This window comes from Hippocampus zosterae, chromosome 9 (genome assembly GCF_025434085.1).
Source record: "Hippocampus zosterae strain Florida chromosome 9, ASM2543408v3, whole genome shotgun sequence".
NCBI lineage: Eukaryota > Metazoa > Chordata > Actinopteri > Syngnathiformes > Syngnathidae > Hippocampus > Hippocampus zosterae.
The window spans coordinates 7,012,337-7,027,370 of NC_067459.1; the positions used below are offsets into that span (position 1 = coordinate 7,012,337).

The 15,034-nt window shown below is 42.8% G+C and overlaps 1 protein-coding gene across 4 annotated transcripts in view; it reads left to right on the top strand.

Annotated features, from left to right (window-relative positions):
• slc12a5a (solute carrier family 12 member 5a) overlaps window positions 1-15,034 on the top strand; it is a 176,797-nt gene that overhangs the window by 138,517 nt on the left and 23,246 nt on the right. For all 4 annotated transcript variants that reach the window (XM_052075068.1, XM_052075069.1, XM_052075071.1 and 1 more), the window contains exons 5-6: window positions 9,360-9,414; window positions 13,031-13,161. In XM_052075068.1, the coding sequence (XP_051931028.1) occupies window positions 9,360-9,414; window positions 13,031-13,161 (186 nt within the window). The remainder of the gene's footprint in view (window positions 1-9,359; window positions 9,415-13,030; window positions 13,162-15,034) is intronic.

Genomic DNA, 15,034 nt, shown 5'->3' on the forward strand with positions numbered 1-15,034 from the left:
GTGGCTCTCACACTCACTAGTCCCCGGCCTTCTTCCTTTCGGCTTGCGTACAGTCTCAGGGTGCTGGATTTGGGATGGAACCCTCCATGCATGGTTAGGAGCTTTTGGGTCTTAATGTCCGTGGTCTGAATCTCTTCCTTTGGCCACGTTATTATTCCTGCCGGGTATCTGATCACTGGCAGGGCATAGCTGTTTATTGCCCAGGTCTTATTCTTGCCATTGAGCTGGCTTCTTAGGACTTGCCTCACTCGCTGGAGGTATTTGGCCGTAGCCGCTTTCCTTGTTGCCAGTTCGAGGTTGCCATTGGCTTGTGGTATACCGAGGTACTTGTAACTATCCTCAATGTCTGCTATTGTTCCTTCAGAGAGTGAGAGCCCTTCAGTGCAGACTACCGTTCCTCTCTTAGTCACCATCCAACAACATTTCTCAAGCCCGAATGACATCCCGATGTCGCTGCTGTAGATCCTGGTCATGTGGATCAGGGAGTCTACGCTCTTAGCAAACAGCTTTATGTCATCCATGTAGAGGAGGTGACTGATTGTAGCTCCATTTCTGAGGCGGTATCCATAGCCTGTCTTGGTGATTACTTGGCCTAGGGGGTTCAGTCCTATGCAGAACAGCAGTGGGGAGAGTGCATCACCTTGGTATATGCCGCATTTGATGGACACTTTGGTAAGTGGCTTGCCATTGGCTTCAAGTGTGGTTTTCCACATCCTCATTGAGTTTGCAACGAAGGCTCTTAAGGTCCTGTTCACCTTATACAACTCCAAGCATTCAGTGATCCATGTATGTGGCATTGAGTCATAGGCTTTCTTGTAATCAATCCAGGCTGTGCACAGGTTGGTACGTCGGGACCTGCAGTCTTGTGCGACTGTTCTGTCAACCAGGAGCTGATGTTTTGGCTCCTCTGGTATCTCTACCAATGCCCTTCTGTGCTTCGCTCATGTATTGATCCATGTGTCCACTTATCTTAGCCGCAATGATGCCTGACATGAGCTTCCATGTTGTGGAGAGACAGGTTATTGGCCGATAGTTGGATGGGACCGCACCCTTCGAGGGATCCTTCATGATCAGGATCGTTCGCCCTTCGGTTAGCCATCCTGGGTGAGTCCCATCTGGTTCATTTGTGCTGCTAGGCGCTCATGGAGTGCTGTGAGTTTCTTTAGCCAGTAGGTTTGGACCATGTCCGGGCCTGGTGCTGTCCAGTTCTTCATATCTGAGACTCTTTCCTGTATGTCTGCCACTGTTATGGTAACTAGGTTCTGTTCAGGGAGGTTGCTGTGCTCCTCTCTCAGGGTCACCAGCCATTGTGCACTGCTATGTGCAACCTCCTTCTCCCATATGCCTTTACAGTACCTTTCATTTTCCAGTCTTGGTGGGTCAACTCTGTTATTAGGACCCTGCCACTGAGCGTACACTTTCGCAGGTTGTGTTGCGAACAGCCTGTTTATTCGTTTGGCCTCATTCTCTTTTGTGTACCGCTTTAGGCGGCTGGACATGGCTTGGAGCCTTTGTTTGGCAGTTTCGAGTGGTCATCTGGATGTACCTCTCGGGTATCGGCCTTTTCATCACACCTCTCTGGGCCTCTGTCAATTGCCTCACATCTTTCCGGGCCGCCTTGATCTTAGCCTCCAACCGTCTTTTCCATGGTGGGTAACATATCTCATGCCTTCCATGGTTGCTCTTATAGCTAAGCATCTCAAGGATCACTGATGCTGAAGCGTATATCAGCTCATTGTTTCCGTGATCGTTACGGTAGGGATCGCCCTCAGTGCTGGATTCACACTTTCCATGAGACTTTCAGGTGGTACTCCACATAGCCGTTGTAATCGGTTTCTACGTTGCCCAGATTTAATTCTCGACATGATCTTAGCTTTCAGGTCATTTGCTGCCTCGCTCAGCATTTCACTCATTGGGGCTGGCCTCCCAATCTCATCATCTGCATTCATTGGGGCTTGCCTCCCAATCGCTGGTATGACCTCCTCCTCTGATCTGGTAGCCTGGGGCCCTTCACCATGGAACCTGCATTGTACCTCATCAATCTCAAGTTGTGACAGCAGTTGCCATTTGTGGATTTTGGAACACTGAGTTACTAGTTGTTTCGTGGTCAACCGTGACTGTGGGTTTCGAAGTAACCATTCAGCCCACATTTTCTGCATGTAACCCCTCTGACTAGGGTTGCTTGAGTAGTAACATTCCAACAGAGCCATGTTATCGCATCTCGTCCATCTCCGCTTTGTTCCAGTAGCCCATTTTTCATCAAGGTGCTCTGGTTTCCCAGCACCCCTTCGCAGACCTTGTTTGGCCGGGCGACGTCTGAGCCGGCATGTCATTCATTTTATTGTCTCTCATCATTGTATGAGGTCGGCATTAGCGTGAAGGATCTTGCCCAAGGACTCACACTGGATGGTGTTATGTGCTCATTTTATGCCCCAAGCGGGATTCGAACCACCGTCTCCCGTATGCCAAACCGATGCCTTACCAACTGAGCTATCCAGCCGCTATATATATATATATATATATATTTTTTTTTTCTTTTTTGCTTTTGGCTCCCTTCATCCCGTTGCATTTTTTTTACATTTCCAACACTGGGCATTGAACGAACTGGATTTGTTATCGAATGACAGATGTGAAAGTGGCTTTAAATAAAAAAGCACACACACACACACCACGCTCCATTCATGCATATTTCTATCCCGGAAAATGAAAGCAGGCTTGGACACAATGAGGTTTAATATGCTAGATGGAAGGCCCTCTGTTGTCTGGTCGTCCTCATTACTTCCAGGTCTTGAATCCAAATGCAGTGGAAGTGGTGGTGAAGGAGGGGTTCGTAGATGGTGGTGGTGGTGGTGGGGCGTGAGTCATTTATATGCCACGGATGCTTCATCCTTTTTCTCTTTTACTCTCATCTCGTACACTTCCTCAAATTTCTGGAAGCCTTTTTTTTATTTTGCGCTCTCATTATTTCCCCCCTCGCTTTTGATTCCCCTACCCATACCTCATCTAACAACCCCCCCCCCCCCATCCCAAATGCCCCACTAAGGCAGCCTGCAATGCGTGTCTTCACTATCTCATGTCCCTACACCTGAGAGTCCATTTTGGCTTCCGCCAGGATGTCAGATCCCCCCGCGAGTGGGCTCCTGCTGAAGTTGCAGTGGACAACGGAAGAAATCATCTGACAACGGAGTTGTAGTGAAGCGTGCTAATGAAGCGGGGGTTCTCGTGCTGTGGGACACTCTTCTGTCACAAGCAATCTCCTCTGCGCTCCTGAGGTCCCACCAAAGGCCAAATAGGAGCGTTAGGTCGGGATGTAAGCAGACCTAAAGTGTCCTTCGCACTCAATGCCGACGAGCTCATGAAACTTTTCATTGCACGCTTTTTAGAGCAATTTTCAAAAACGAAAGTTAAAACAACTCGCAATAAAAACAAAGGAAATTCAAACGATGTGAGTTTGAGTGATTTTGAGTAAAGCTAGGTTCATTAGAAACCCTTCTCGTACTTGTTACATTTTCTTTAATTCTATTAAAATCCCAACAATTTTTTTTCGCACAGTCCTGACTTTGTTGTAATATTCCAACCTGCAGGTAAATTGTCCTCCTGATATGCAACTTAAATCTGGCAAAAGTCAGACTTTTTCCTCATATTGTCACGAACATATCCTCACCTTCCTAAAATAATGGCTTTAACACAAGAGACTCAACCTTTGTTTTTGCCACATTTTGACTCACTCTCGATAGACTCCCTAATTATCAACTTAATTTTTGCAAAATTTTACATTTTTGTCACATTAAATATGATGACTTTATTTATTTGTTTCTTAAAAACATTTGTTTCTTATTTATCTTGTTTTCTTAAAATCCAAACGTTTCTTTCAACACGACTTTATACTCACGATATTGCAGCTGTATACTCATAAAACTCCAACTTTTCCCCAACTTTTGAATTGTTAAATTAATGTATTCTTGTAAATTGACGGCTTCTTTATTGCAAAATAGTTATTCTCGCTGTTTTTAAAAGCAATATTTACAACTTTGGTCCTTTGTTGACTTTTTCTCTCCAACTCCACAATGTCACACCCAGAACATACAACATGTCATTTACCATTGAGGAGTTACAAAGTCCAATGCTCAATGTATTTTCCTCAAGGCTAACTAGCACTGGTTTCACGTTTACGTATTCCATTCGAATGTACTTTCAAGGCAGGAGGTTTGATTGCAGGCCAGGTCGGGTGCTGACTTGATAGGACGTAGCGATCCACTGAGTGGACGTAGCGATCCACTGAGTCAAAGACATCCGCCGATTGATGACATTTAATCATGTCCCTGACAGCCAGAAATTGGTGCGGAGAAAAGGACGCTGGTAAAAGTCAAGTCACCAAAATGACAGAGCTGAAAATGAGACGGAGGAGTGGAGACATCCTGGTGGTTAAGTGTCACCTTGTCTGAACAATTTTGTTGATGGGGGCCGCGACAGAAGGAAGTGTTCCATTTTTTAACGCCACCTTCAACATCCAGACAGATTTGGCGCACCTCCTCTGTTGTCGTCTTGCGATTCAACATTGTATATGCGACGGGGCTACCTCTGCGCGCCATCAGATAAAACACTTAAACAATTACGGTCTTATCTGCTGTGGCGGGAGAAGAGCTTGTGGCCTCATTAGGAGCAGATTAGCGCGAAGAACCTGAGCCCTGACGCTCGTCACTTGGCTAGTCATCGTGCGGGCCCCCAGGTGCCACTAACCACATTACAACCTTCACGGGGACGGATGAGGTGATTTCTTTCATCGTAGCCGTGGAGTCACTTCGTCGTCAGTGGTTTTCCAACAATGAAGGTCAAGCTTGTTTTGTTTTTTTAGCTTGGAGTATCTAACTTGCTGTGAAGTAGTCTAGAAAGTTAGGACTTTTTTTGACCGATTGTCTATAAAAATCTGTCTAAATAGGGGTGGGGGGGGGGGGTAATATTCTCTCCAATTCCGACATATGAAACCAAAATTCTTGGCAAAAATTGCTACAAAGTCAACAAATTTCAGTCCAAATTTCCCATGAATCATATGTTTCAAAGTCAAGAGTTGTCAAGTAAACAGAACCAATCACAAATTTTGTGACAAATGTATCCCCGAGTTAACCAATTTTAACCAAATTTCTTGGGGGAAATTGTGTTGCAAACTCCGAAAATGTCAGCCAAAATTTGTGGTTAAAACAACTAAACCATTTCAACCATAGATTTGGAGAACATGCCTCCCAAGTCAAAAAAATTGAAACAAAATTTGGAGGAATGTATGGTTTCAACCCAAAAACAACTTCAACCAAAATTGCTGCGGAAAAAAACAATGTGAAACAGTTTCATGCCAAATTTATGAGTAAAAATATCTTTCAAAGTCAAACCAAAAATTTCAGCCAGAAAATGCCTCCAAAGAATTTCAACCACAATTCTTATGGAAAATATGCTCCAATGTTGATCGTTTTAACCCAAATTCTTGGGAAAAAAATTCCTAGATTAAAAATTTCTGTTCGGAAATATCCTTCAAGTCAAACCGTTTTAATCAACATTACATTTGGGCGGAGGTTCAGGGTTGGATTCCGGCTCTGGCCTGCCTCTCTATGTGGAGTTTGCATGTTCTCCCCATGCCTGTGTGGGTTTTCTCCGGGTACTCCGGTTTCCTCCCACATTTCAAAAACATGCATGGCAGGTTAATGGAATGCTCTAAATTGTCCCTCGGTGTGAGTGTGAGCGCGGATGGTTGTGCGTCTCTGTGTGCTCTGCGATTGGCTAGCAACCGGTTCAGGGTGTCCCCCACCGACTGCCCGAAGACAGCTGGGATCAGCTACAGCGCTCTTTTTTATTTTAAGTAGAAGGGCTAACCACTAGGGTCAATTTTTTTTAAGTCTTCTTAAACATATCAATAAAAACATCAAATATGCTTATCAGTGCTGAATTCATTATTTGTCAATCTTACTTAATGTCAGGCTTGCTATTTGGGCTAATGGAAGCAACGGTGTTCAGATGAGCTGTTATGTAATAGCACAACAACAATGACATCATTGCACTGGAGACAGACAAAAAAAAAGAGAAAAATAGTTGAACAAAAGTTGTCCTGCCTCAGGCTCTTTTCATGTGCCAACCATGTGAAACGTCACTGGCAGCAGTTGAACAATAGCGTTTGAGCGCACCCATGAAATCTTAATGCCGTCTTCGCGCCGTCACCCAACATCACTCCTTTGCTTTCTCCTTCTCCACTCGTCATTTTTTTCTCTTCCGGAACATTCTCCTCGCTCTTTCTACCCCCCTAGCCAATCTCTAGCCAGGCAGCACTTTAACCATATACTGTATGATCTAATCTACACACATTCTGATTTTCTTATTTCATATCTTGCTGAATAATATTCCATTGATGATGAAGTAGAACATTGCAAGGCTAAGGGAAAATTAATTTTTATTAGCCATCAAATGAATTGTGACAAAATGGCTGCAGATTAATGGAAAATACCATCGTGCCATGCACTGTATACTTGTTAAATAATTAATATAGTCCATCGAGTTTGTTATGGGCAGCAGACTGGTTCGCATTTCTGCCTCACAGTGCGTAGCTCGCGGATCGGAATCCGGGCTCAGGCCTGCCTGTGTCGAGTTTCCATGTTCTACCCGTGCCTGCGTGGGTTTTCCCCGAGTACTCCGGTCGCCTCTAAATTCCAAAAACTTGCATGGTAGGTTAATGGAACACTCTAAAGTGGGTTTTGGTAACCCGCGGCTCCAGAGCCGCATGTGGCTCTTTAGCGCACCCTAGTGGCTCGCTGGAGCTTTTTCAAAAATGCTTGAAAATGGAAAAAGATTGGGGAGGGAAATATATTTTTAAATATGTTTTCTGTAGGAGGCAAAACATGACACAAACATTCTTAACGTTTTCCAATGCTGTAAGAATGTGTAAAATACATATTAAATATCAACATTTCTGTCAATGAAGATTTGCATCACAGCATGCGACGCACGTTTCTATGAGCAGGCTGGGATGCCTGGCAGGTGGCTGTTGTAAAAAACCATAGCGTTTCATGTTCATTTCACTGAGGGTACTGGCAAAGAATGGGAATCTGGAGGTCCAAGCGAAGCATTTTTGAACGGTACACGTGAGCTGCAATAGTTAACATGCAGCAAAAATGCATTACATGCCTTGTTCATCTTAGGGGCCGTTAAGGTTGTTGCTCATTGTGGCATGCGTGTGGAAGTGTGTGCGTCTGCGGGCATTTGCGGGAACGGGTCAATCACGGGAGGTTGGTTGATCGAAAAGTAGATATTCTGTCAAAAATGGTTGTGCACCGCAAAGAAAAAAAATATTTAATCATGAAGGCTCATTTTATAATTGTAGCCAACTGATAGTATGCTCATATAGCTAATATAGACACATACACCATGTGTTGCCTTCATTATAAGGCTTATACTCTATAAGGACTTAATTTTTTTGCGGCTCCAGACATCTTTGTTTTTTGTTTTTTGTTTTTTTTGGTCCAATAGGGCCCTTTCAACATTTTGGGTTGCCGACCCCTGATCTAAACTGCCCCTAGCTGCAACTGTGAGTGTATGAATGAATGGTTGTATGTCTCTGTGTGCCCTGCGATTGGCTGTCAACCAGTTCAGTGTGTACCTCATGGCAGGTTAATGGAACACTCAAAATTTTCCTTAGGTGTGGTTATGAGCATGGATGGTTATTTGTCTAAGTGAGCTCTGTGATTGGACGGCAACCGGTTCAGGGTGTCCCCCGCCTAAGGTCCGATGATGGCTGGAATAGGCTCTCAAATGCCTGCACAAGGATATACGGGTCACATAATGGATGGGTGAAGTCAGAAGCCAAGTTAGCTACTACACATTGTACACTATATTTATGTTAGCATGCTAATTTATACTAGCACAGTGTCAATTTCTCATATTGTTGCCTGCCAATGGAGAAAATGGAACTCCCAACAGTCAGGTTTTTTATTTGACAACGGTGTTTCCTCTGAGCTGTGCACATGAGGAATTGTGCACTGCTCCGACCCTCTCAGCGCACATGATGACCCTAAGTGTGCACCACTCACACACATTACATTTTGATATGCATTCCTTCATTTCCACAAGTTTAATCTGCAAACACCATTCCCACTTCCTTTACAGTTTCATTAGTGGAAGGGTGCACACTCAGTTGTTTTACTGTAATTTGAAGCATACATACTGTACACTCACACTCGCAGATGCTAGACACGCGGCCCGCTCTATTCCAAACATTGGTGTGCCCCTTAATTGAGGCTCTTTCGTACCTTCAGAGGTTAGGTGACCAGAATTTTTTGTGTTTTATTAAATGACGTACTCCAATATTTATGAGTGTGCAAAGCGGGACTATATTGTTACGGATGTCATTGAGACTTCATTAATTGTACTTAAAATCAGCTGTATGCTGAAATGAAAGTAAGGGCTGATTTTATTTGGGTCACAAATTTATATTGAATAATTTGTTTTGTTTTGATGTATAGGTGGTTTGAACTTATCAACATCTTTTTTTGATAACTTTTTTTGGTCTCGGGTTTTGCGACGTGTGAGACTGTTTTGACAGATGGGCACACGTCTGACTATCACTTACTTGCTCATTATGGTCCAAGGGTTGCCCAGCGAGTTTGTGTGAATGCTCACACGCATGGAAAATTAGAGTGAACATTGTTGGACAGCAACAAGAGTTAGTTTTTATTTCGCTCCAAAATTCTGTTCTGTATGTCAGATATAGGAAATGGGGAAAACATACATGAAAAAAGAGACAGGATTTTTACTGGACCGTGATGATATGCAGTATGAGCTTATATAGCTGTTATTTAGTCAAATATGGAAGACATTTGTCTGCCACATACCTCAGTGTGCCTCTCAACGATTTCTAATAAAATGTGTGTATAGTATGTGCTCCAAAACTTTGTGTACCAAATCACACAATGAGAGGAACTTTGACTTTATAACTGTTTGAATCCAAATAGTTGTGTCTCTGGCGTTGCTGTCCACCTATCAAATGTGAGATTGAACTGTCATATAGATCAGTCTTTTGTTATCTGCCATGTGAAGTTAGTTCACATTAGCTTTACATGCGTTTCGGGTCAAGTTTGACTTCTTTGGACATTTAGCAAAATAATACATCCACGGTAAACAAAAATATCCCAAAACTGATTTGTTCACCATGTACCTTTAATGACTTTCCTTGGAAGTACCCGATATACTCAAAAATGACAAATGTCAAACTTGACCCAGAACAACCTACTCTAAATGTTGCATGGAAAAGGAACAGCATTTAAGGGCTGCATGTCTAAAGGAGAGCTTTTGAAATGAGGTATCTTTTTCTCTCCACTGCGCAGACCATGCTGACTGCCATCTCCATGAGCGCCATCGCCACGAATGGAGTCGTGCCAGGTGGGTGAGCAGACGACGGAGTCTCTGTTTGGCACCTGTCCGCTTCTAAATTCCCCTTTTTTATTTGCCGATCACACCTTGCAAGTTAGCCTGAGCACAGCTTGACGTCCTCTACTAAAAGAGTCCATCTGGGATTCTTGTACACAAATTATATTTACGCTAAATCAAAGTGGCGGCCGCACGTCTGAAACACACATTATGTGGTATATGGCGGTAATTGTGTGTGTTGACGAGCCCCGGGGGCCACAGGAAATAAGCGGCAAGTGCGGAAGTGTAGCTGCACAGCGCTGATTAAGCTTATGGTTGATTTCTATTCATTTCATTTGGACAGAATTAGAAAATGCAAGTGCCGTGGTAAAACAATAAGAAGAGATAGGCGAGCGAGGCTGAAGTGAAAGTACGACTGCAGGGGAAGGCTCCGCGTGACACCAGCAAATTGCGACACAAATGTATTTCCTGGGAATGAAGAATCACCGGTAGTCAATTATCTTCAATGCTGCTTGCATGTTTTTCAAGTCAATACTAAAAAGTGAAATGAAAGTCACTTTCGACTAGTCGCGGATGGCGTCATTGATATTTTTTCAGTTAAATAGTGGCTTGAAGTATGACGTTCTGACTCCTCCTCAATTCAAAAACATGTCATTAGCAAGTAGATGATGTCATGGTCTAAAGTTCATTGTGGCGTAATAAAGTTTCCACGTAGTATTGTCTGTATAAGCTCTCATATGAACACTATTGCAGGGTCTTAATTCCAGGTATCTGCTCCATTGAATGAAATACCGCACAGACCTTCTATCCATCCATCCATCCATCCATCATCTACCGCTTATCCGGGGCCGGGTCGCGGGGGCAACGGCTTTAGCAGGGAAGCCCAGACTTCCCTCTCTCTAGCTACTTCTTCCAGCTCTCCCCGGGGGATCCCGAGTCGTTCCCAGGCAATCTGGGTGACATAGTCTCTCCAGCGTGTCCTGGGTCTTCCTCGGGGTCTCCTCCCGGTGGGACATGACCGGAACACCTCACCGAGGAGGCGCTCAGGAGGCATCCGAATCAGATGCCCAAGCCACCTCATCTGGCTACTCTCGATGTGGAGGAGAAGCGGCTCGACTCTGAGCCCCTCCCGGATGACCGAGCTCCTCACCTTATCTCTAAGGGAGAGCCCTTCTATGCTGGCCTTAACATTAAACTTTGTACTTGTCTAAATTTGTAAAATATTTGATAGATTTGCTTCCATCAGTCTTTGGTCTTCATTTTATATTGTGTGTTTTGACAGGGCAACTTTTCTGGTCTTTTATACAATACAATACATGCTGATTTCTCAAAGCAGCCCTGATGTAGTCACTCACGGGAACAAACATATGCGAGTCATGCTAGGTATGAATGTAGCATAATGATGCTATTGTCACCATAAGCCGTCACGTTTCCAACGTAAGATCTCTGGTACAATAAATTGATCATGCAATTACAACCGGCTGGAAACCGCTACATTCATACATTCATGATTGAGATGGTGTATTTCTCACAGAAAATTGGTTTAACTCGAGGATATTCAATGCTAGCATGCTGCTAGCTGGCCGGCATCCGATAAAGACCGGGAGGCATATGGACCAACTAACTGTTTTAAATCCTACAGTGGTTACAAAATTTGGATGTTTCCCTCAAATTCCCTTAAATTAAATTTGAAAACCTGTAAGTTAAGCATATCTCATAGTTTCATTGGAAATCCAATGTGGTGGTGTTTATAGTCAAAGAGTGTGTTCATGTCCCGTGAATGAAGAGATGAAGAAATAACATATACTTAATGCATGAGCTGAGCGCATTCACACAGAAATATCATCAAGTACACACCCGTTCAAGAGGCCCAAAGTCACAGAATGAAAGGCTTGTTTGCAAGCTCCTGCAGTCGTTTATGCGGTAACACACAGCCATTTTGCTTTCATCTAAATGCTATGTATCTTAGCAGTGACCTGTAGGAAGGAAGTTTACAAAATATTCATGAAATGATTTGTGCATAAACGGAGCGATGAATGAAGTTTGGCGGCAGGCTGGATATCATTTTTCACATTAGTTCTAAGGAGATTCCACTGCATTTACAGTGCTAATCATTAAATAGATTAAATCGCAGGATTTATTAGGAATCTTGATCCTGAAAACTTACATTAGGGTGTGGCTGCTGGCCAAGGATCTTCAATTGCCCTGCTCATTACAAATTGATGACATTTTCTGGCTACTAGTAAGGAAACGGTTCATATGGAGCTTGGCTTCGTGGGAACCACAAGCACATGGCACACGTTCACATCAGCTGCCCACTTCGGCCACAGACAGCGTGCACCAGTCATGGAGTGAAAAAGACGTCTTGCTCACTGAAACACCAAGTCAACAATTTGAATCCTGAAAATCCACTAAGTCTCAACTTAATGATCCTGTAATGAACAAAAACAACATGCATTCAGAGTTAATTACAAAAAAAAATAGAGGTCAGTTTTGTGCAACTTTAAATGAATATTTTCCCAAAATTTAGTTTGCTTTGTATGCCCAATATATATTTTTTTAAGCATAATTTGTTTTTTACCACGAATCCCCACCCACTGGTGAAGATGGGGAGGTCGGCGTGGCACTGCCCTTCGCCCCCGACCCCACTATACGTCAATTGATTGACAGCAGCAGAGCCGCAACTCAAGCTAATTGAGCCTGCTAGCATTTTTTAAATCAGTGACACCTCCCAACTGTTACGCCTTTGCCGCATAGTAGTTGGCGCTATGTAGCACAAAATGTTGTAATTCGCCTCACAATTTAGGGAAGAAGAAAATTCTCCTGCCCCCAATCAAGAGTTCGTTTTTGACATTCTAAAACAAATGTCAGGTTGGTTGCTTTGTAAAACCCGAGCCATTGTTTCATATCACTTTTTTGTTTTGGACGGACATCGACACTCTTCCGTTGTTTTGCACAAGCTAAAATAAATGGGTTGTTGTTATACAGTGTAATAGCGCCCTCCAATGGTTGAAAGGTCTAATAAGACAAGGGGGAAAATCTTTGACAATTCATCAAACAAAAAGGCAAAATATTAGGAATAGATTCTTTGGTATATTTTGTGGAACCCCCCCACCCTGACCCACCCCACTAAAAGAGCCTCCTACCCCAAACGCCCGGTCCTCCCAAATAAAAAATCCGCCAATGCCCCTGCCTGTTCATAAATTTGTGCTTGTTTTCTTTTTAGCGTGGTGAAAAACTCACGTTCCCGAATCTCTGCAAATTTTTGCGCTTGTTCTGTAATGTTCGAATATGCCAGACGATAGCACCGAAGTACCGGCTCATTAGGAAAGTAGTGTTTAGTGTCACGAATATTGAAGTAATACAGCTCTTACGAAAGAAGGTATTTGTATGATGGAGAGGAGCCTGGTTTAGCCTGGATTGTTAATGGAAGTTACAGTCCCTTGTCGCATAGTATCTTCCGGTTTCCACACCCACCTTATTTTTTACTCAAATTGTGACATCAAGTCAAAAAGAATGACTGTGATAAATGCTAATGAGATGAATGTCCTCTACCTGTCATTCGTATAACTTGGAACTGCACAATCATCATATGACATATTCAACTTGTGTTGGTGTGTTTGTGCAGCTGGAGGCTCGTACTACATGATATCCCGTTCGCTGGGCCCCGAATTTGGGGGCGCAGTGGGGATCTGCTTCTACCTGGGTACCACCTACGCCGGAGCCATGTACATCCTGGGTGCCATCGAGTTGCTCCTGGTGAGAAAACCTTCTTTACTTCCCTTTCACTTTTATTCTGTGGCAGGTCAGCTGTGGGTTAGAGGAGCGGTGTGCGCCCTGGACTGGTTGCTGATTTATAATTTTATCTGTTGTTTTATTGTTCTTATTTTGTTTGTAAAGTGTCCTTGAGTGTTTTGCGCTTATAAATGAAATGTATTATTGTTATTATTATTATTATTAAGTTAATCGTAGGGCACACTCGGAGAGAGACAACCATTCACACTCATATTTACACAGTCACTGACATTTTTATGATAAAAGGTTTTTATATTATACTGTATAATGTATTGATCTATGAGCTAAATTGTATTAAATATGCAAATTATAACATGAAGATATTGAACATTACATTTCAATGTGTGCCAATTATACGTGGATTTTTGGGTCGGCCAAGTCTATAGAGGCATCCACTGTTCGAGATTTTGCTTGGATGGATGGAAATAATTGTGAGACAAACTGTAGGAATTCAAGAAAATGTATTACATTAGAATTTGATACCACAGTACACTGGTATCAATTTTCTTTCTGTAAAATGGAAAAGTCTTATTTGCTTTGTCATTAGGAAGCAATTTTATTATCTTGGTAATGTGAAGCTCGACTTTTCGGATGAGCAGTATGTGTGTTTTCTTCTGGAATATTTATATTTTATATTTTGGTTTTATTTTGTGTGTGTACTATTATTCATTTTTTTGACCGAATGTTCGAAAGAAAAATTCCCCAAAAAAGCAAACAAATAAAAAAAAAAGCAACCAATTGGCAAAGATAAAGCTCCGCTGAAGCATCCCTTTCAAAGTGTCCTGCATTAAATTTAAGACGCCGACTTTATCACATGACCTCCTCTCCACGCTGAATGCTGATCAGCTGATGAAACGTTTCATCTTCATACAGCTAATTATGCAAATACTGCATTCAGGGGGACATCAAGACACAAAGAGCGTACTTTGAAAGACTGGATCTCTCATTGCTGCAGCCCCTTACTAACAACAGACCAAAGTGTGTGTGTGTGTGTGTGTGTGTGTGTGTGTGTGTGTGTGTATGTGTGTGTGTGTTTGTCTTTGTCTTTATTTGTGTGTTCTTCTTATTGTCCATGTGTCTTTAATGATGTGCAGAGTTTGATCATGGCTGGAGGTTAATTCTGTCTTCTGGGTCAATGCTGGCTTGCAGTTTTCATTGTGGAGTAACAATTCTGAGGAGCCCATCTCAGAAGCGGGAAAAAAAGGGCTCATTTGAATATGTTTCATCCTCGCGCGAAACGAATGCTGCTATTTTGGGAAACGACTACGGTGATGCAGGAAACGCGTTTGCCTACTGATACGGTGCTCTTGGTGTCAGATCACATGGAAAACATTCACATTCCCATGCGGCAGTTTTAAAATGTCTGCACATCTTTAAAGTAAAAACAAATGGCAGAGAAAGCCTGCTGGCGCATTGAAACTTTATTTAGGGTGACTCAAAGACCGACTCACCATTAACATGATTTAGAATGTGATTGGTTTATTCTTAACAGGGCACGTCACAAGTTATGAGGGTTGTGGGCACACTTATGCAAACCTTATCATCCCAGTAGTTTATTTTGATTTCCTGTCTCTTTAATTGGATTGTATAGGTCAGTGGTCACCAACATGGTGCCCGCGGGCACCAGGTAGCCCGTGAAGACCACTTGAGTAGCCCGCCAGTGCCTGGACATTGTGATTTGCTAGTAGAAATTATGATTTAAAAATGCAAACATTGGCAGTACTGTGAGACATTTCGAAACACGATCAAAGTCTGACAATTTAAATCATCAAGTATTAAAAATAACACATCCTCATATTATTGAAGGTATTTTGGACAAATATGTTATTTCAGACGT